The following is a 22,557-nucleotide window of genomic DNA, read 5'->3' as shown; positions in this document are numbered from 1 at the left end:
AATGAATGAACAAGGTAAGTCAAAGTGAACAGAATAGCAAAATCCATATAAAAAAAGCTAGAAGTTTGGCTGTAATAAAGGATGGAGGAAAAAGAAAGTAACAGGTTTATTTTTTTCTGCAAAGAATGAAGATAGTAGAGGCCAGGTTCAGAGGACTGTTTTTATGAGAGAGGCTGGGGCGAGGCCCGGTCGGTCGATTGAGTGATGGGCTTGTCACAGAGTGGCTTCTGTCATAGTTCAGGGGGAGGCAGCGGTGATCATGTGTGTTTTCCTTCACGTGCATTATTTCACCCTGTGGCTGAGACTGAACTCATTTAACATGTATGTATATATGTTTTGTCCAGAAAGGGAAACTTTCCTATTTTCATGGTGACCTCAGGTGGGAAGAAACTTGCTGGTGTGAAATCAACTCCCTTCCCTGGTACCTAAGTACCTTAGCGAATGACCTGTTGTAAGGTGAGAGCTGGGAACGGCTGGTTCTTCCCGTTGTCATTGTCAGGAGACCACACTGCCTCCGGAATCAGCACTGACTGAGTGGCTTTGAAAGCAAACAAACTCCCCATTGTTGTCTGCAGGTGGCCGTTTCTGGATTCTGTTGGGGAAGGGGTTCCCTATAGATTGCTATTAGGTGTGTTACCAAGAGGTAAATGATACAGCAGGTCATCTCGGTTTCCCAGACTAAATGGTTTTAAAAAGTCTTTTATGGTTGTAAAAGCATTTCAGGGGGGAAGAAATATTGTGGGAAAGTGTAATTGCACCCTTTCTGAGTGAAACCGGCTTCGGGCAGCTCGTTGTGGGTCAGTAATGAATATATCCCCGAGCAGGGGATGACAACAAGGGGCTGTTTGAGACAAGGCCCAGGGGTGGGGGAGGCTGCAGTCCCCTTTACCCACAGCCAGCACTTCCTTCGGCAACTGTAGAAAGTCTTTTCTGTACTGAGTGTGATTGAGCTTCTGCAGGGAGCTTAGCTCAGTAACTCATGCTTTCTCCCTCCACGTTACAGGGTGAGCAAGTCGAGCACCTCTTAAAGGGTTTTCAAGTATTTTTTCTAAGTCGGGCTGCTCGTTCAATTTATGTATCTCACCTATAAATGTTTCCATTGTTGGGAGCGCGTGTGTCCTGAGGAGAAGTTGTTAACCCTGGGAAAGGCTGTCCGTCAGGGCTGATGTTCTGATCGCTTTCATAATAAGTTACCTACCTCAGGAGCTGGCTATATTTTCACGTGTTTGCCCTCTTCGTTAAATCTTATGCTTTTAGTTCAAAACTGGATGATTCTGCAGTTCAGTTAAAACTAAGGGGAAAAAACCTAGCCCTATGGGATGGCTTTGAGTAAAGGGTTAAATTCTAGTAAATAAAGCATACCAGCGGATGTGAATGTGTAGGTGACTGCATACATGCACTGTAGAGTGAGTCATCCCCCAAGAATTTAGAAAAAGGCTGCCTTCTGAGAGCTGAATTATAAAATGAGCCCAGGATACTACACAGAAACATATAAAGTGCTCAGAAGTGATCACCTGGGTTTCAGAGTTTCGAGATGTCCTTGTCACCTGATTGAGTGTATTAAAATATCTAAAGACAGCATTGGTCACCCGAAGAGTATAGGAAAAAAGAGTCAGAGAAAAATGTTGGCAGCACCCATGTAAATACTGTCCAAAGGAGAGAGGAGCCTTGGCCAAAACGTAAGCTTGAGGCTAGCGGTTGCATTGGAAGGACATTGCTATAATGGGGAAGGATGCAGGAGCTGTCACCAACACTGTGTGGCTTTATTGGCAAGATGACCCCACTGAGGAATTGGCTGCCTCAGGCCTTCGGAAATTTGACTCATCTCATGCTCCGTGTCCTGATGCGTGTTCACTAGCAACCTTCTCATGTTGATTGAGCTTCTGGTGGAGGTCAACCACAAGGAGAGCATGCACTGGTGGTATCAGGGCAAGTCCCCTAGCCTATGTGACATTGGCATTGGTGGTTCTAAAGTAACGAGTTGGCCTTCTGCTGTCCTGCATCCGCCTTGTGAGCTGTGGTGGCAATGTGAGTCTGCCCCCAGGAGTCGCTCTGCTTCAAGTGAAATCAGGTAGCTAAGCCAGGAAAGGTAAGATGAGAGACCTCAGGTGGTCACTCAGGAAGGAGGAGTGGGACATGGTGAGATCAAGAAACTGTATACATATGGTTGGTTGTCCCGCTGTTACAATTTCCTTTTAGTCGAAATACTTCATTTTTAATATTAAGTGATATAGAGTATAAAATTATGTTTATCAAAGTGACAGGGCATGAATTTAAAAAGACCAGGAAACAAGGCCCTAGAATGGGGCAGATGTCTTACAGGGAGCCCCTCTTTGGAGATAGCAAGCCCAGCGCAGGTAATAGGGAAAGGAAGGAGGTGGCCTCCTCCCCACTTCTTCCCAAGGACGAGAAGTAAGTAGAGAAAGATAAGTAGGGAGTGATGGGGACACTTCTTCCCTAGGATGAGAGCTTGGTAGGAAAAGGAAGGTGGGTGCTGGGAGAATTCTCCCCACTTCTTCCCAAGGAGAGTGGAGGTGGGGAAAGGAAAGGGAGGTGGGTGCTGAGTCTTCTCCTACCTTGTCATGATGCTGGCATTGTCAGGGAGAAGAGGCCTGTTCCCAGAACCTGAGTTCGCCTCTCCTGGGTGCATGCAAGGGGAGTGACAGAACTCTGCTGTGTCTTCCTCTTTTTGCAAGTTCACCGATTCCATCATAAGGTTTTCACACACATGATATAGTCTAATCCTACTTACCTCCCTGTGACCACACCTCCAAATACCACCACTATGTGGGTTACAGCTCCAAACTATGAATTCGAGGAGCACACATACAGTCCATAGTAGCATGTTTTTGCACACACCACTAAATTTATTTTCTTAAGTAAAAACTGAGGTTTTTGGCATAGGTTATTGTGGGCTGAAGTTCACATTTCTGTTATGAATTAGAACTCTTTAGAGCAGTGATGGCGAACCTTTTGAGCTCGGTGTGTCAGCATTTTGAAAAACCCTAACTTAACTCTGGTGCCGTGTCACATATAGAAATTTTTTGATATTTGCAACCATAGTAAAACAAAGACTTATATTTTTGATATTTGTTTTGTATATTTAAATGCCATTTAACAAAGAAAAATCAACCAAAAAAATGAGTTCGCATGTCACCTCTGACACGCGTGTCATAGGTTCGCCATCACTGCTTTACAGATTAGGGATCCAAGATGGCAGCAGAGTAGGTGAATGTTACACTCACCTCCTCGCTGGACCAAACTGTAGTTACAACTACAATATAGAGCAAGCAACCTCAATAACCATCTGCAGGCTAGCCGAAGAGAGGTCTTACAACCAAAGATTTACAGAAGAAGCCACATTGACTGGTAAAAAGGGTGGAGGCACGAAAAGGGCTGACCCCACTCCCCCAGGCAGCCCCTGAGATTCGGAAGGGATTCCCTCTGAGAAGCGTGGGGTCTCAACCCCAAGCTGGGCTCCTCAGCCCAGAGCCAGGAAGAGGCGCTCACATAACATCCGACTGAGAAAATCAGCAGGGAGTCTGTCTACCAGGGAATGTGCTAGAGACACAGGTGCCCTCCTACAGTGCCGGTGCATGAAATCTCATTTGCAGCCACTCACTCTGGGCTCCGGCAAAGGGAAGGTAGAGCAGACTAGAGTCACATGAAGAGCGTCTGGGGTGTGTGGCTCTGGGGAGAGAGCTGAAGGGACAGCCGCCAGGATCCCTGTGCTGAGTCACTCTCCCGCACAGCAGAAGCCGTCTTTCCTGGGCGGAGCACTCCCCTCCATACAGCATCAGCTGCCTGCACCAGGACAGAGAAGCCCAGGAAGACTCACGTGCTGTCAGTAACTGAGGTGTGACCAGGGTGGAGGCCATTTCTCCCACTCTCCCGTGAACCTGACTGGCACCTGCCCCTAACTCAGCGGTTCTCAACCTGTGGGTCGCGACCCCTTTGGCAGTCGAACGACCCTTTCACAGGGGTCGCCTAAGACCATCGGAAAACACATATATAATTACATATTGTTTTGTGATTAATCACTATGCTTTAATTATGTTCAGTTTGTAACAATGAAATTGGGGGTCACCACAACATGAGGAACTATATTAAAGGGTCGCGGCATTAGGAAGGTTGAGAACCACTGCAACTGGAGATCTACTGGCCCCAGTCTCTGGGCTCCACCCTACTGAGGTACAGGCAGAATGCGGGACAGACTGAGTTGCATGGCTCTGGGGCGAGGGCCACTCCCCCCACCCTCCCCTGAGCTTGATCAGCACCTCCTCTTCAGGGAAGATCCACTAGCCCCATCCTCCGGCAGCCTTGCCCAGCTGAGATCGGCTCCTGGCAGAATCGGAGACAGACTGAGTTGTGTGGTCTAGGACAGGGGACATTTTTCTCTCACGCTCCCAACTGGTGCAGAGCCCTCCATTTACAAGGCCAAGTCTTGGTCCCTTTGGGACTAATAAACTCTGTTGCCTCACCCTGATGACTCCGGTGCCCCATCTCACCACAAAGCCTGCAGGCACTCGGCAGGTGGTAGCTAGACTTGATATACCCTGGGACTTGGCTGAGTGGCCTCAGACCCAGCAAGGGCACAGAGTTTGAACCTGTATCAACCTAGTGAACACCACTCACCTCTACCTGGCGACTCGCTAAGAACCTACCTCATGCAATTTGCATACTGCCAGAGTGCAGCCAGCCTCCAAAGAGGACTTACAAATGGCCAATCGACATGAAAAGATGTTTAACATCACTAATCACCAGTTAAAACCACAATGAGATATCACCTCACACCTGTCAGAATGGCTATCATCAATAAAACAACAAAAAACAAGTATTGGTGAGGATGTGGATAAAAGGGAACCCTCATGCACTGTTGGTGGGAAAGGAAATTAACGCAGCCATTGTGTAAAGCAGTAGGGAGCTAACTCGAAAAATTCAAAACAGAACTGCCTTATGGCCTAGTAACCCCACTTCTGTAAATATATCCGCAGAAACCCAAAACAAATTCAAAAGAATATATGCACTCCTGTATTCATTACAGCATTACTTACAATAGCCAAGATTTGAAAGCAGCCCAAGTACCCATCAGTAGACGAGTGGATTAATAAAGCTGTGGTACATTTATTTACACAATGGAATATTACTCGGCCATAAAAAAGAAGGAAATCTTACCTTTTGCAATAGCATAGATGGACCTGGAGAATATTATGCTAAGAGAAATAAGCCCCTCAGAGAAAGACATGTACCATATGATTTCACTTACATGTGAAATCTAATGAACAAAATAAATTAACAAATGAAATAGAAACAGACTCATCGATAGAACATAATGGTAAGAGGGGACTGGGTGAAAAAGGTGCAGAGATTAAGGAAAAAAAAAAGAACAACTCAGACAATAGTATGGTGATTACTAGAGGGAAAGGGGAAGGGGGACATTAGAAGAGAGTTAAGGGGGGATAAATAGCGATGGATGGAGACCTGACTTGGTGAACGCACAATACAGTATACAAATGCTGCATTCTAGAACTGCACACCTGAAACCTACATAATTTTATTAACCAGTGGCACCCCAATAAATTCAATAAAAATTTAAAAGAAGTCTTTAGAGTGAAAGCACATATTCATTATGTAATTTCCTATGCCTGTCATTAATATGTAAATTTTATGGTTAAGACAAGAGAAGCATTCTGGAATAGACAACTTCTCAACTCACTTGCCAAAATCTGAACCAACTGTTTCATAGAAAATGGGAAATGGAATAATCTTCTAGTTGATTTGTCATGAATAATTCATGGTTTTTCTGGTTATTCTTACCACTTACTCATTCAGTTGCACAGCTGTGTATTGAGTGCCAGCCATGTGCGAGGGACAGGAACGGACGTCCCGCGGACAAGACTGCGGTGGCTGTGTTCAGACGCGGCAGTCTTGTCAGAGACGGGATCGAAGTCCTGCCGGAAAGTGGTTTTCTTCCCGCACCGCAGGTAAAAGTGATTCTCCTGCCAGCCCTGTAAGCGTTTTAGAATTGTTCCGTGTGGTTCTGCTTTGCTGAAAGGCAGTCTCCATAGAAGAGACCTCATGTCTATGTCATGACTTCTGATGATGCTACAGAGCCTTTGCTGCCAAGCACTGCCCTTCAGACATTTGTTTCGGGGGAATCTTCTTGGTGCTGCTTCTGCCCGTGGCCAGCCCCCCGAAGCTCACCTGTGAGAACCAGCTGGGCACCCTGCGGCTACCATCTGCCATAGCTGCTCAGAGCCTTCCTGCCCACTGCAACCAGTAACCTTTCAGTGGTGCCGAATGGCATTTTCTGAATGTCCTTGTTTCACATTGTGTGGCATGTCAGTGAGCACATGACCTGGTTCCCAACAGGAATCCTCCAGGGATAAACCCTGTAAGATTCATAGATCCTGTCTGTGAAAACAGATGAAAACACCGTGTGCAATCGCACCCGCCATCCTTTCCTTTCCCTCCCTGGCGCTGTTCTGATGAGGCTTTCTCAGGAACGGCTGTATCTCATCAGCTTCACGCTGCCGGCCTGGCGAGGCTGACATGCATTCCTACATCAGACAAGTAGCAGACACAACGTGTGCCTTCCAAGAGGGTAGTCCAGGAACAACATCTGTCCTCTGCCTGATATTAAATGTCTTGTTTCAAATGCATTTGATCTTATTCTGGACATTTTAACTGTATTTCCTCGATCAGAGCCCAGGCCCCATGTGACGGCATCACTGGAATCATTGCCAGCAGGATGTAGTCACGTAGGGCTGGAGCGAGGACCACCACTGGTCAACATGTTTGCTTGCTGCTTTCAAGCACCTATGGTTGGATCCGTTAGAACCTCCTGAAATACTTGTTAAACCTCAAGATTTCTAGGCTTCACTCCATCCTCGTGAAATCTGAGTCTCTGGGAGTTGTACCCCAGGTGTCTCTGAGGCGGCAGCTCTGGAGCCACAGCTGTGGAGGACATGGAGTCCCTGGCCCAGCTGTGTTCAATGCATAGTAACGCTAGGACTCTTTCAAATCGGACAGCCTGTGCTATATTGTACTTCCATCCTTCTAGTAAATTCTTGGAGCGCAACAGATTTTGAATTTCACTGGAAGCCCTATAGAGAAATCTACATGTGAATATGCCTGAAAACTGCGTCTTAGGAGAGTGTCACAAGCAATTGCGAAAGAAATGCCTTTCCTAACACATTTAGAACAGAAAAATCGTGTCAAAAGAAGCAACACATCAGATTTCTACAGATCTAAGGGAGTAATTAGACTGGTATTTGAGAGTTAATAAGCATAATGAGTATGTTCAGTGGAGTCCAAACTATAGCTTCATAAATCCATTAATACATATTCCTCCAGTGGCCAGAGTATTGCCAATGGCCTATTAATGGGAACATAACTGAAGAAGTAGGGAGAGCCCAGCCAGTGTGGCTCAGTGGTTGAACATCGATCTATGAACCAGAAGGTCATGGTTCGATTCCCAGTCAGGGCATATGCTCAGGTTGCGAGCTCGATCCCCAGTGTGGGGTGTCCAGGAGGCAGCCGATTAATGATTATCTTTCATCATTGATGTTTCTATCTCTCTCTCCCTCTCCCTCTCTGAAATCAATAAAAATTTATTTTTTTTAAAAAAGTAGAGAGTCATATGTACAAAAAGCATTGAAAATGTGCTTTGTATTTAGATAGCTTCATGCTCTTTTTCCAGATAACTAAAGCATATTCCCTGAAGTGCTGACTTTAAAAAAGAGTTACATTTTCCTTGGACCCACGATGACTGAATTACTTTGAGGTCCCCTCCCCCAAATAATCGGTCTCTTGTCGCTGTTAGTGTTCCCTCTGTCTCCTCCTTGCTGTCAGCTCTCACCTGGTGGGCAGCTGCTTTGACAGGGGACAGGCTCTGTAAAAACAATTCCACAATCGGAGGAGGAGGGGCCCCTCGGTGGACGGCCAGGGGAGGTGACCCGAATGGGCTCTAAACCCCGGGGCCAGCCTGTGGGTGAAGCCCAGCCCTCAGGGTGCTATGACCCTGTCACAACACCAAGAACAAATTCGGAAAAGAAACTGCAGTTTCTCCTTTTTCTTCACTCACCCGAGAGGCCTTTCTCTGTGTCGACAGTTTATTTTTAAAAGAAAATTGCCAGCTTTTAAAAAGACGGTGCTTATACTGAATTTAGAAAAGACACCCCCATTGTTGACATGTGATCATGAAAGGAGGGAAGCAGGGAGAGAGAAACATCGATGTGAGAGACACATGGATTGGTTGCCTCCTGGACCAGGGCCAGGGTACGAGCCCGAGACCCTTTGGTGCACAGGCCAACGCTCTACCACTGGGCCACACGGACCAGGAAATTCGAACCCTCCGGGGTGGATTTGTCTTTGGAGGATGGAAGGTGGGATAATGCTATTATGTTTTTGCCCTGAATACAATTATAATTGTGGGTCCTTAGGAATTCTCATTTATGGGCTTAAAACATTACCTTATACATTGTATTCTATCTCATCTTACAGATATACAGGCTCTGTGACATTTGGTTTTTCAGCTGCTACAGCTGTTCCCACATCAGTAAAGTCGGGATAATGCCTGCTTCCTAAGAGTTTGGTGAGGCTTGGAATTTGGGAAAATACCTTGTGTAATAAATAGCAGCCTCCTAACAAATTATTACTCAGACCACCAAGGGAAGAGCAATTGAAAGTGTAAATAGGCAGCATGTCTTTTTAATGAGGATCATTGGTTTTCGGTTTGGGGTTGTGGGGGGCAAAAGGAAAATTAACATGAGGATGCTGTGCGGTTGACAAGAGCTGGTCAAGTCCAGTCAGCAATTGGTGGGGTGGTTTCTCCCTTGTACATGGGAGAGGTGACATTGTCTGCTCCTGCCCACGTGCAGAGCAGAGGACCAACTGCATTGTGTGACCTTGGCTTCACCTTGTGACATGCAAAGTGGCTGATGGTGGAGTGGTGGCCAGAGGATGTGCGTGACCTGGTTCTAGGAGAGGGGCTGAGAGGCGAAGTCCCCAACAGGAGGAAACTGCCTTGGAGCGCTGTCCCTGAGAGCCCCAGCAATGTCCCCTGCCTGGACCACTGGCATCCTTAAACTCTCGTGACTGGTACCATCTTGTGCTGCACTTCCTGTGTCTCTACTCCTCACTCCCTATGTCTCTACTCCTCACTCCCTACCCCCCACCCCAGATCTCCCATATAAAATAACAATGCACCAGAGTCCCTCTTTTGAATGAAAGGATTCCCATTGATAAAAATAACATGGGATTGTTATAAACCATCCTGAGACCTGAGGGCCAAAGACAACTGTCCCGTCTTGACTTTGATGCCTGCAGTGCAAGCCCATGCTGGGAAGGACTGTGCGAGTTCTTTTGTAAAGTGCAACCTAAACCACAGACGTGGCTCCTAACGAGGAACTTGAAATGATCCTTTGAAGGAGGATCCTTCAAAATAGGTTGCCCTGGCCCAGTGGTAGAGTGTTGGCCTGCGCATCAAAGGGTCTCAGGTTCGTTCCCTGGCCCCGGTCCAGGAGGCAACCAATCCATATGTCTCTCACATCGATGTTTCTCTCTCCCCCCTTCCCTCCCACTCTCTAAAAAATCAATGGAAAAAATATCAAGTGAGGATTAACACAATAGATATATAACCTGTAGGTTTGCCTCATACAGTGTAATATATTAAATATTGAGCACACAAGTCAGTTCCACTGATATGAGTGTAGGATCTGTGTTTTAATTATGCCACCTAATTGAATGTGCAGATCCCCACGGTGTGGTCAGCAGGGCTCCATCAACATGAATTCTGCCTCCGTGTTCTGTGAGTAGGCACGGCCACAATTATTAGGGAAGTCACAATGGTTTCACTTCTATGGCCATCAGAATAGTATAAATACCACATATGTTGCCCTAACTGGTTTGGCTCAGTGAGTAGAGCGTCGGCCTGCAGACTCAAGGGTCCCAGGTTCCATTCCGGTCAAGGGCATGTACCTTGGTTGTGGGCACATCCCCAGTTGGGGGTGTGCAGGAAGCAGCTGATCCATGTTTCTGTCTCATGGATGTTTCTAACTCTCTGTCCCTCTCCCTCCCTTTCTGTAAAAAAATCAATAAAATATATTTTTTTAAAAAATAAATAAATACCACATATGTTAATGTAAAAACACATTTTCAGCAATAAGTAACCTTTTGGGAAATGAAATGTGCTTAGTCAAAGCCTCAAAAGTATATATAAAAGAAAAAGAAGAAAGGTGAAGCTGACTTACCGTATATTTTTGCTGAGTCCTCACTTAACTTCATCCATAGGTTCTATTACTTTAAGTGAAATGACTTATAATGAAAACAGTTTTCCCACAGGCTAATTGATATTTAAGTTCCTAGGGCATCTCGTCGGCATTGAACGAAACCACATTATTTGAGGGCCGGCTGTAGATGCATACCATGAGGACGAAACCTTTCTGCCCCATTTTTATCACCTTCTTTTCTGTTGTCACTTTTCCCCCGCCAGGCCCAGATTATATCAAGCAGAGATTTCAGGAAGGTGTCGATGCTAAAGAAAACCCAGAAGAAAAGGTACCGGAAAAGCCCCCTTCACCAAAGGAATCGCCTCATTTTTACCGCAAAGGCACGACACCCCCGAGCACTCCCGAGACGCATCCCCGACAAAGCCACTCCCCCCAGCCTTCCCCCCAGCCCATGAGGAAGCAGAACCCCAGCTCGGGGGCCAGACTCAACCGTGACAAAAGGAGTGTGGCTGATGAGCAGGTGACGGCCATCGTCAGCAAGCCCCTGATGGCCAAGGCTCCCTCTAAGGAGCTGGGAGCCGCCGTGCCCCAGTCCAAGTACTCTGGCCGCCACCATGTCCCCAACCCCAGCAACGGGGAGCTGCACTCTCAGTACCACGGCTACTACGTGAAACTGAACGCCCCCAAGCACCCTCCGGAAGACGTGCGGGAAGATGAAGGATCCGGCCACTCTTCCTCGGCGCTGGTGCACAAGCCGACATCCAACAAGTGGAGTCCCCCTAAGTCTGTGACAAAACCAGTTGCCAAAGAAAGCAAAGCTGAGCCAAAAGCTAAGAAGTCTGAACTTGCCATACCAAAGAACCCAGCAAGCAGCGATGCGTGCCCTTCTTCGGAAAAAGAAGCCAATTCAGTAAGTTGTCTGAGATGGGTTTTCCCCTCCTGTCCTCACTCTGGTTCTTTCGGGGAGCAGCATGGGGTGACTTGCACCCTGATGGCAGCGAGGCTCGCAAAGGTCCTGCCACGCACGGGGCTGTTTAGAGTAGCTCTGAGCCCGTGTGTAGCTGGAGACAGGAAAAAGCTTTCTGGACAGAAACTCCTGCATGTTCAGCCAGCCAGCCAGCCACCCACCTTAGACATCCTTCAGGTAGGTTAAAGCACGCCCGGCTGGGGCGGCATCACTCCTGGTAGCTGTCTTAGTTGGGACCGCTCTCCCAGAAATACCATAGATTGGGCGGGGAGTTCCAAGGTCAAGTCCCTGGAGATTCGGTGTCTGGTGAGAACCCATATCCTGGTTCACAGGCCATCTTCTCACCGTGTCCTCACCCAGCGGAGGGAGAGAGAGAAAGCAAGCTCTCTGCCTCTCTTTTGTAAGGGCACCAACCCATCAGGAGTTACCGGGCTCTGCCCTCATAACCGAACTACCTCCCAAAGACCCCCATCTCCACATGCCATCACATGACATTGGTGGTTACGATTTCAACATCTGAATTCTGGGGGGACACAAACATGCAGTTCAGAACGAAAGCTGACTCCCCGATGGCTACAAAGCTCAGAGCTCTAGCTAAGAAGAGTTGCTTCACCACCATTTGCTAAGCTCTTCGCCCACCTTTTGACTCCCCAAAACAGTCAGTGCCTTTAGACAAAAGAACATCTTTTCTAGCAATTGTGAATTATTTTGTTTGGATTTTACTTAATTAAAGCCAGGTTTCAACTGTTTAAGAAGATGACCTTGGTCTTCTAACCCCTCAGAGTGTTAGTGCTCCTGACATTTCATATTTCTGGTAGATGCTGGTTTTATCATCAGCCTTGAGCAGCTAAGGTTTTTGTTATTCAACCAGAAAGCTTTCAGTTATTGATAAATGTGTCCTCGATCACATGAGTTTGATTTGTCAATGATAAATGGAATTTGGATTTTACCAAATTCTATAGAATTTATAAAAGCTGAAGCAGAGTACTTGCTGATAGACAGTTGACCGACCTATTCACATGCCTTGGGAACAGAGGTGTTGCATGTTTAGCTTATGGTAGAAGCCACAGCCAACCCAATGTTTACTAGTAATTTCAGAGACCTATTTGCATAAAGGTGCGGGTTAATATTTTAGCAAACAAGAATATAATACAATCAACAGTTTCTTTTGTCTGTTTAATGTATTCACAGGTTTAAACAATTGAAATCCATCTTTTTAATTAACTTAGGTTTGAAACTTCATAGGTTTGTTGACTTTGCTAATATCTGTAAACACTGGTTCCCACCCTTTTTTTAATTATCTAAGTATATATATTAATCAGATTAACTGGATTAACTTTCTGAGAGTCAGTCCCCATGGGGATAGATGGTTTTCAAAACAGAATAACTTTGAGACTCTGATTATTCAATAAGCATTATTTTTTTAGTTTTTAACATTGATATTTCAGTATCCTGATATACCTATAATATACATATCACTACTGAAATTGTTAAATGTAATATTTCACTTCTCATTTGGCTTTCAGAATTTTTATCCACAGATTAATAAAGCCTCACATTTATATTAGTATTAGTTTGCCTGATTTACAAGGGGGAAATTCAAACACTGCCAAGCCCTACATTTGTAGCTTTGGGTTCCCAGAAGTGGGGTTCAGTTGACTTCCAGAGCTGCCCCAGGGGAAGCATATGCCCTGGTGTCTTAGAATTGGGTGAGTTACCTAGCTCCTATCTGTAATAGTTCCTCTATAAACTTCATAGCCTCCTTATTTAGAAAAAGCATCTGTTTCACTTATGTGCAGAATTGTGATTCTTGGAGTTAGCCAAGCATCTCCCAGCTCAGTAGGCTGGTCTCCCGGGTTCCCTTCCGCACCCCCAGGAGGCAGAGCAGCTCTCACCTCTGTCCGCCATGGGCACCAGAAGTCAGGATTGACGTGGCACCTTCGTGGGAAGATTTTAACAATTAACCTTCTTTTTCTAATAATAATCAAAAGCTGTCTTTCACACCCTGATCACTGTTTTCTTCACAGAAATGTAGAAGTGACAGAATTACCCTCAAGTTAACCAATAAACAACTTTCAATAACAGGGAGGCCCTAGCCAGTTTGGCTCAGTGGGTAGAGTGTCGGCCTGCAGACCAAAGGGTCCCGGGTTCGATTCTGGTCAAGGGCACATACCTCAGTTTCAGGCTCCACCCCAGCCCAGGCCGTGTGCAAGAGGCAACCAGTCGATGGTGTTTCTCTCATATCGATGTTTCTCTCTGTCTTTCCCTCTCTCTCCCACTCTCTCTGAAAGATCAGTAGAAAAATATCCTTGGGTGAGAATTAATAAAACTGGGAAGTACTACAATTTAATACAATTTTGAGATTAAAAGAGATTGTATAAGTAAGAGGTTGATAAAATAACAACTTGGAAATTCATAGGAACATTCACACTAAAGCAGACATTTGAGGGGAAACAACACTGAATCAGCCAGTGCTCTTTGTGGGCAGCTGGCAGATCCGGTTTGAGTCAGAATCGCCCTGTGTAGGGTGGCTCACCAAACCAGATCTAGAATTCCAACCAGCTTATGGAGACAGGATAGGCTAGTGGCTGAGGTGTGAACTGTGCTACCAAACTTCCGAGGTTCAAGTCCCTGCTCTGTGACCTGAGGCAAGTTTCCTAACTGTTCAGTGACTTGGTTTCTTCATCCTCTATCATAGGGTTGTTGTGAAGATTAAATGAGCTAATACTTATGAAGTTCTTAGCCTGGTACCTAGCACATTGTGAGTGCTCAAAAGCTATTATTAAATTTGCTTCAACACTGTACTAGCTGAAGCATAAATAGTTGATAAATACAGTAAGTCCTCACTTAACATCATCAGTACGCAGATAGGTTCTTGGAAATGGCGACTTTAAGTGAAATGACAGGTAACGAAACCAGTTCACCACAGTCTAATTGATAAAAACAAGAGTTAAATTCCAGCATATTTCTGGTCACAAAACCATCACCAAACTTCTAAATAAAGACCCAAAACACTTCTAATACTCAACACTGAGATAAATGTGAGCTACATACATATGTAAGAAAGATGAATAAAAACAAGTACTATCATTCTTTTCCAACCTACTCATTCCAGTTCAGGGTCCTGGGTGGCGGGAGCCTGTCCCAGCAGCTCAGGGCACAAGACGGGACCCACCCTGGACAGGATGACCTTCCGTCATGGGGACAGTGGAGACACAACAATGCAATGCATTCAGGAGCACACCTTTGGGATGTAGGGGAAAACCCACACAGACAGTGGCCCTGGCCAGGAATTGGTTTTTTTTTTCTCCTCCATCTTATAATGAAACCATGTTGAACAAAACGACCTATTCGAGAACCTGCTGTCCTCCAGTATTCTCTGATCACCCTCAGGATCATCCTGGCGATTGACCCCCTAGAAATCTATAAAGTCTTCTGGGACATAGCCTAATCCCTGAGAGCAAATGAATTACTTGAACCTGAGAGGGGGAGCCATGGCAGGGATTACTTTGTAACCCCCTGACGAAGTTTTGTGGCCCCTGTGGGCAGGGGTTGCGTGTAGACTCACGTGATACCACAATATTTTGAGGATTTTGCAACCTGGCAACTTGGGTGGGAGACAGTAGAAGCATCTGTAGAGCCTTGTCAGCTAGAATGGTGAGGGGTCTGCTCATTAAGAATCTCGACCCCTTCTGGACACTGCCTGCCCTTTTTCCCAGCCGTCCCTCTGATCGGCTTCCAAGTTCATTTTGAGATTTGCCTGTTATTTCTTTTGAACTATTGAAAACCGTGTTTGAAAAACTTGTCAGGCCATGTTTGAACCACACACATAACACACACAATAAAAAACAGTCAATCCATATAATTAAAATATGCTGTTAATACTAAACTAAGCTTTGGTCTTTCTGTTTTTTGGAGAAGTTTTCCATTTAACATTAATAAACTATACTCTCTAGCAGGAAATTCCTCACCATTTTAAGTGAACTGATAGTCTCTTAAAGAAAGAAAAGGAAAAAAAAAAAGATTGATTTCTTGCGTTAGCCATCCTTCCCATATTCTGACTTCCTGCACTTAATTTTCTAACTGCCTGAAGTTTTCTTCCAATCAGGACTTGCACTTTGCCCTGAAACAGCTTCCTTCAAGACACCTGTCCCAGTCAGTCTTGAAAAGCAAGACTGATTTTTTTTTTTCCATTTTGCTATTTTAAGCTACAACTGGCCACCAGTCATATTTATGGAACTTCACCTTAAAGCTTTGCACCCTGATGAACGCAGAGCTCACGTCCTGACGTCTGCCTCTCAGACACAGCGTCCCAGAACTCACTTCCACCTGGTTGCAGGTTGAACCTTTTGTTGCTGGTTTTACTGAATCATCTCTAAAGAGGGCACCGTAAATGGTAGGATAAGTGGGTGTGTCTATTAGAACATATTCCAGGATAAATATATGTTCAATAGAAAAATGTTTTCGTCTTCTTCCATATCCCTGTCTTTGGGGATTGGGAATTAAACCCACTGACCCCAGAGAGTGAAAACCCAAAATTTGTAACACATTTGTGAGCAAAATCTAATCAAAGTTCATCATATACATAGCATTTCCTTAATCTTCATGCTGTTTTGATGTTAAAAGATCATCTGAATTATCTCCTGGGTCATAAGAGTTTCCCACCTGATATGTTCTAGGTTCAGCATGATTGAGAAGTTGCCTGGGTTAGTCCTCTCTTAATCAATTACCACACAAGTATTCTAACAGAAACACGGGTCCTTCCCAAAGTCTGCTGTTTTCTGATATTAGAAGCATAGGGTACAGATGAAAATACCATTTTAAAGAAGTTGATGGGAAGACATTATTTTTAAACAGAGGCCTGTGTATTTCATAGGGATGGAGCGAAAAGGACACGAGCACTGGCGTAAGCAGACCACAGTTTACTTCTAGATCTAATTTGTTCAAACAGGCTGAGTTAACCGTAGACAACACCCTCCCCGCTCTGTGAAATGGGACTAATAATCCCTCATGAAGAATTTTTAAAAATAATCGACACAGGCATCTTGGCCCACTCCTGACATAGGAAGACCTGCAGTAAATGTTTTCTTTTTTCTTTCATTTCCTTGGGGTTTAGAAACTAACAATACCTATGGCAGGGGCACCCACTTTTACTTCCTCCTTTTCACCACCCTGAGTTTACTAGTCACCCTGTTCTTCTTTTAATGCCAGGAATTAGTCTGTTCACCACATCCATGTCACCTGGAAAAGTGCCAGAAGATGGTATGTTTTCATTAAACACTGGTTACCTGAATGAATCGGGCAACCCTATGTGTGGGTGCACAGTGGTGAACAAGGCAGGGCCCTTCTGCTGTGGAACTCAATCTGGGAGGGACGACAGCAATTCACAAGAATGACAATAAAGCGTGAAGTATTAGAATAGAGAAAAATGGTGCACGCACTCTGACCTCCTCCAGAGAGGAGACCTCCTTGAAGGATACGTGACCTAAGCCGTAGACCCTGTGAGACGAGCACTGGACCAATGGCAGTTCCAAACTTACTCACCCCATGCCCCTCAAAATTACGACAAGACATTTGAGGCCTAACCGTTTCATTGTGGACTCGCTGGGTAGTCAAGTATAGTACAACTGTTTTCTCATCTTTAAGAACAAAACTTCCTCCCCACCTAAGTCATGAGACCAGTTTTAGAACACTTTTAATGCTATTTAAGAATACGATACTAGCCTGGCTGGTGTGGCTCAGTGGTTGAGCATCGAGCTATAAACCAGGAGGTCACGGTTCAATTCCCAGGCAGGGCACATGCCTGGGTTTTGGGCTCCGTCCCCAGTGGGGGGGATGCAGGAGGCAGCTAATCAGTGATTCTCATCATTGATGTTTCGGTCTGTCTCTCCCTCTCCCTTCCTCTCTGAAATCAAAAATATATATATTTAAAAGAGAATAAGACACTATTTTAATAGTAAATACCAAGATCATGTCTTTGTAATCAACAAGGCCAAGCTTGGGCAGATCTGAAAAGGTGGGTCATATAAGGCTGGTTTGTTTTTGTTTTGGGTTTTTTTGTTTTCTTATTGAGAGAGAGAGATGTGAGAGCATAAATAACATGGAGTTTGGCTCCCTCCTACATGCCCCCTACCAGGGATCGAGCCTGCAACCCAGGCATGTGCCCTGACCAGGAATTGAACCAGCAACCATTCGGTGCACAAGATGACACCCAACCAACTGAGCCATGCCAGCCAGAACTGGTTTGTTTGTTTTAAAACAAGCCAACCCAGTTTGGGTTCCTTGGGCTGTGAGGTATTTATTACAGCAGTAATTTATCAAACTAGGATGCTGCAATTTCTCCAGTATAACTTGACCTCTGAAAGGTTAGGGTTATGAGCAGAGAAACAATAAAATTAAACCTGTACAATAATGTCTGAAAGTGTTCAGCTTCCCACTTGTAGTTTTTCATTTTAAGGACGGGATAGTGTCCAAAAAAGACGCCCAGAGAAGGCAAGAGTCAGAGAACCTTATTTTGAGTTTTCCCAACGTTTTTCCTGGGAGGCCTCACTGTCCTCCAGGTTTCCCTCCCACATTCCTCCTGCCTTTCTGAGGAAATAACTTCCTTGTCTGATTTGCACCTTCACAACAAGTGCCTATCCAACCCTCAGCAGTTCCTAACCTTTTAGGGGAACTGTGTCTCCCAGGCTGCCGCCCAACGTTTTCAGGTGAATGTAGCAGGTTGTTTTTTAAGTCCTAGTTTAGATTCAATCAAGGCAGGATTCATTTTTAAGTGAAAGTTCAGAGATGGCTCCGTCTAAATACGGCATTGCTATTTTTAGTTTACACCTTTTGTAACTGCTGTCATTATTCATGCCTCCTTTACCGCAACTGTGTTGGGTATTTTTATATTTTTAGTAATTGCTTTTGTGAGCTAATTTATGTACCGCTATTAAAATGGAAAAGTTATGCTTGTTTTGTTCTGTTTTATTTCCAGGGCCCTAATTCAGTCATGATTGTCCTTGTCATGCTGTTGAATATCGGGTTGGCCATTCTTTTTGTTCACTTTCTAACTTGATTGGAGTTAGGAAAGGTAAGACTAGCCTTGATTTCTATTGCAAACCACGAAACATAGCATTCTTGTCCCATGTTCAAATTCACATTCTTTTTAACAACGACACATTGTCCTTCACTTTAACTTTGGCTGTGCCTGAATGTGATTCCACATAGCTACTCCATGATATAACTGTTTTGACCCTTCGGTGGAGTCATGACAACTAGTAGTCTCAGCCCACAGTTCTGCCCAGTGGTGTCATCAGCCCTTTAAATGGCACACCCCGGTCAGACTCAGACCCAGGGAGGGAGGCTTGCCATTAGGATGGGCTCTCGAGAGAAAGGAACCTTGGAAAATGTGGCCAGAGGCCCTGTCCGGTCCCCGTGGGAGGGCTGTGTGGCTCTGGGGTCCTCTGGGAGCTGAAGCAGGCAGCGGGTTGGAGCGCAAAACTTAATAATCCTTCTTTTTTAAAATCTGCTGAAGCAGCCCCATCCGGCGAAGTTCCTGGCACTGGCTGCTCCATCTGTCCTAGCAGAGTGTGACTAAACTGGAAACGTATGGAGCTGCGTGTTTGGTTGTTGATGGGAGTCAACAGCTGCCTTACTATTTTACCATCTGACGTTGGCAGCAGGGAGCTGGGCAAACAAACGACCCGACCCGAGGAATGCGGCCGGAGGATTGTGTTGCTGCCGCCGCCTTTCCAACGCTCGCTCCCGTCTCGGTCCGAGAACGAGGCAGCAGCATCACTCAGCAGTCTTATGCCATGACCTGCTGCTTTCACGCCCCCAAACGTTCTGGGAGAGAACGTTGCGTTTGCTTGTGCACGACTATTTTTGCTGTTTATTTAAATATGATGATGTACGGTCACCTACCACGTGCGGTCCTGGCTGGATGAAACACCCACGTTGCATCTCAAGGAAAAAAAACAACAAAAGTCTAGAGAAAACGTGTCGATTTTGACAACAATACATCATTTTTGTAATGCCATTTAGTCTTCCTAAACCTTGGGTGAAAGGCTGTTTATCTTTAAAAGTTAGCAATTTGAAAGCATTATACCTTCCTAAGAAATAATTTAATTTTAAATATTTTTAACGTTACTGAGATGAGTTATTTATGCACTCGGGAGGTGCTAAATTCTAAAAACTGAAAGACAACAGAATTCTAAGAAGTCAGAATGTTGCATGGGTTGCAGTAATCGGTGTCTAAAGGATTCAGTTTCATTGCTGACGTACTTTACAACCAAATAGAATCTTGTCAGTGGCTATGTTAATTCCCATGAAAGTTAAGCAAGATGCTATTAATAACTGCTCTTCTCTTTCCCTTTATTTTTTTCCCCCAACTGAAAATTTTGAATACATTCAGGTAGAGCATAAAGCTTTGTAAAATCACTGCTTCTCAATTTTATGCCTTTCGTGTTTTTTCAAAGTCCTTTTTTAATTTTATTTCACATCTTAAAGGCTTAGACATTTTTGTTTCAATAGTTGTCTTTCGCCGTCCTTTGTTATTCTGACATAATTTGACTTTTTTTTTTTTTTGCTGTTTTACAATTTATTCTTTGTTACTCAGAAGCATGCCTACTTCGAGAAACTACAGGGTCTTTCTCAAAGTAATTATTTAAGAAGAAATCAGGGGAGGAAAGGTTTCTGTTAGATCTCTATGAAACATGACATTGTGGAGAGGGAGCTATTCCTGAATATTTTCACCATCTGCATGGTTTAATCCGATTCTCTTTGCCTTATTTGCTACCCTTTCAATGCGGAAGAGACCATTCACGTGTTAGCACAGGGGTGAACTGGGTGCTTGGTCACCTGCAGGGCAGAAACCCAGTGGTGTTTCTTGCAGAAGTGCACTATGTTGAGAATCCTGGGTGTGACCAATATGGAGTAAAGAAGAAAGCGGAAAGAGAGCAAATGAAAATTGCAACTTGTATATTTAATTATTTTTTACATTTTGCTTTGACTTGGAAATTTAGGAAGTACGTTTTTACCCAAGAAACGTTTAAGTTCCTGCGTCATTCTCAATACTCTCACTTCTCCTTCCTGACCCCTTAGCTCTTTACGCTGGGAAAGCTGATTTTCTAAAAAGATAAAAATATTTAATCTTATTAAGTGTTTATTTAAAATGTGTAATGCTTTGAAATAATGGGCTAACAAGATAACGAAAGGATATGTTTCTACAGTAAGCATGTTGGTTCCATTTATAAATATATGTATGATTTATAAGCTTTTTTAAAACAAAGCCCAAATTGTCGGTATTTTTCTAAAATGTGCACAGCTGTATTTTACATGAAAGGCTCTTTCTAATGGGTTGTTATACTGTACTCTACATTTTGGACAGCACATGAAGTCTGCCAGTGTACTTAATAAAACATGACTTTGTTTATTTAAAGTTTCTTGCTGTGAAAAAAGAACTCCCTACCTGTGAGTTCCTTTATTTATAATCCTTGAAACCAAAATGTATAACGTACAGTTTTCACAACTGTATTTGCTCTAATTAAAAAAAAGTTGGTTATTTAAAAAGTTGCAGGTGTGTCTCCTTTGTGCATAAATTACTGTCTGGAGTTATGTGGAATTTTGGTGTGTTGAAAGAAAGAGCTGCTGAGAAGTTAACAATAGAAATGATGGGGGGAGGGGATTGGGGCAGAAGGTAGCTGTACTACACGGTTATTTCTTTCTACATTTCTTTCATCGCCGGCCTTCCAGGTAATTTTGCAAAATAAGATTCACTGCTCTGGTTGATGCCTTCATTAACACATGAAGTGCCCACTATACTTTCCATCCGGAAGACAAAACAGGCTGGGCATTTAACGTGTTAACTGGATTAGTGCCCTACCCAGGGTTTCCAGTTTTTTTTCTTTTGGTTTTTTAATACGTTTTTATTGATGTCAGAAAGGAAGGAGAGGTAGATAGATAAAAACATCAATGATGAGAATCATCGATCGGATGCCTCCTGCATGCCTCCTACTGGGGATCCAGCCTGCAACCCGGGCATGTGTCCTGACTGGGAATCGAACCGTGACCTCCTGGTTCATAGGCTGATGCTTAACCACTGAGCCATGCCAGCTGGGCAAGGATTTCAAGTTTTTAAGGAAAACTCCAAGTTGGAGTCAATTCCCTCCTGTATGGGTACTTTTCAATTAACTCAAGTTTTGGGACCATTGTGCCCCAAATTAATACGTTGCTATGCCCCCTACTGCTGAGCACACTTCTGGAAGCTTAGGCCAATGAGCAGTTCAGGGAACCTGCTGTCACTAGACCTTCTAGCCCCTGGGCACCCTTTGAAGCCATCCTCGGAGCTGGGCTAGCCAAGCTGCCTCAGAACATGTTTAGGCCCAATCCCTGGATTGAGAATCGGACATCCCTCTCGCAATCCAGGACCGCTGGCTCCTAACTGCTCACCTGCCTGCCTGCCTGATCGCCCCTAACCACTCTGCCTGCCAGCCTGCTCGCCCCCAACTGTCCCCCATAGCCAGCCTGCTCGCTCCCAACTGCCCCCCTGCCAGCCTGCTCACCTGAGCGCCCTTTGAAGCCATCCTCGGAGCTGGGCTAGGCAAGCTGCCTCGGAGGTATAATAAAAGGACCTCCAGAACTGCTGCCCAGGAGCTGCCAGGGTGCTTTTAAGTTCCCAGGTTTGTCACTCCTGTCGGGGGCTAGTATATTCGAGACCTCCATATAAATAATGCACAAAGTGATCACCTCTGGCTGCTAACCGATTTATCGACTTAAACGATGAATCTCATAGCAACACAGGACAGACTGTTTTGGAGCCAGCGGGAAAAGCACAGGGTGCTAGAAACATTATTGATTCCAGACTCATGTCCAAACCACACGTCATGATGGTTGAAGCCAAAGCTCAGGAGAAGACTGTGTGGTTGGGAAGAATCTGGAAAAATATTCTGCCCGCCCATTTAATGCAATCACTGTTCTAAGAGTCATGATGAGTAGGCTCCCGGGCTCACACTCCGTGGACCTGCCGCCCTTCTCTCGTGCTCTGGGAAGTTGTGTAGACTCGACTTTCCAACTCCATATGGAGCTGCAGACATGGCACAGTCTGCCCCTCCCCGGGAACAGTTCACGAGGCTGTGTTTGCTTGTCCAACATTTCATTCTTACTCCAAAAGTACTGAAAAGTACTTTAGTATTCTCTAACAATCTCTATAGGGGTCAGATTAATGGGACATAGAAGAAAATAACAGAATCTATACTGATAAAAGGGTAATATGCTAATTAGACCGGGAGACCTTCCGGACATCCTTCTGGACAAAGCCATGGTGGCGGGGCCGAGGCAGAGGCAGTTAGGGGCGATCAGGCCAGGAGGGGAGGGCAG

At 44.9% G+C, this 22,557-nt stretch overlaps 1 protein-coding gene across 1 annotated transcript in view; it reads left to right on the top strand.

Moving 5' to 3' along the window:
* JPH1 (junctophilin 1) overlaps positions 1-20,752 on the top strand; it is a gene marked incomplete at its 5' end in the record, with an annotated part of 86,347 nt that extends 65,595 nt beyond the window's left edge. Inside the window, 3 exons of the mRNA XM_005866408.2 lie at positions 10,496-11,142; positions 18,176-18,271; positions 18,719-20,752. Coding sequence (XP_005866470.1) covers positions 10,496-11,142; positions 18,176-18,256 — 728 coding nt within the window. The remainder of the gene's footprint in view (positions 1-10,495; positions 11,143-18,175; positions 18,272-18,718) is intronic.
* Positions 20,753-22,557: the final 1,805 nt, after the last annotated feature.

This window comes from Myotis brandtii, unplaced genomic scaffold, assembly GCF_000412655.1.
Source record: "Myotis brandtii unplaced genomic scaffold, ASM41265v1 scaffold23, whole genome shotgun sequence".
Taxonomy (NCBI): Eukaryota; Metazoa; Chordata; class Mammalia; order Chiroptera; family Vespertilionidae; genus Myotis; species Myotis brandtii.
Note: the sequence above shows the minus strand (reverse complement) of the source record. Positions and strands in the feature narration are given on the sequence as shown.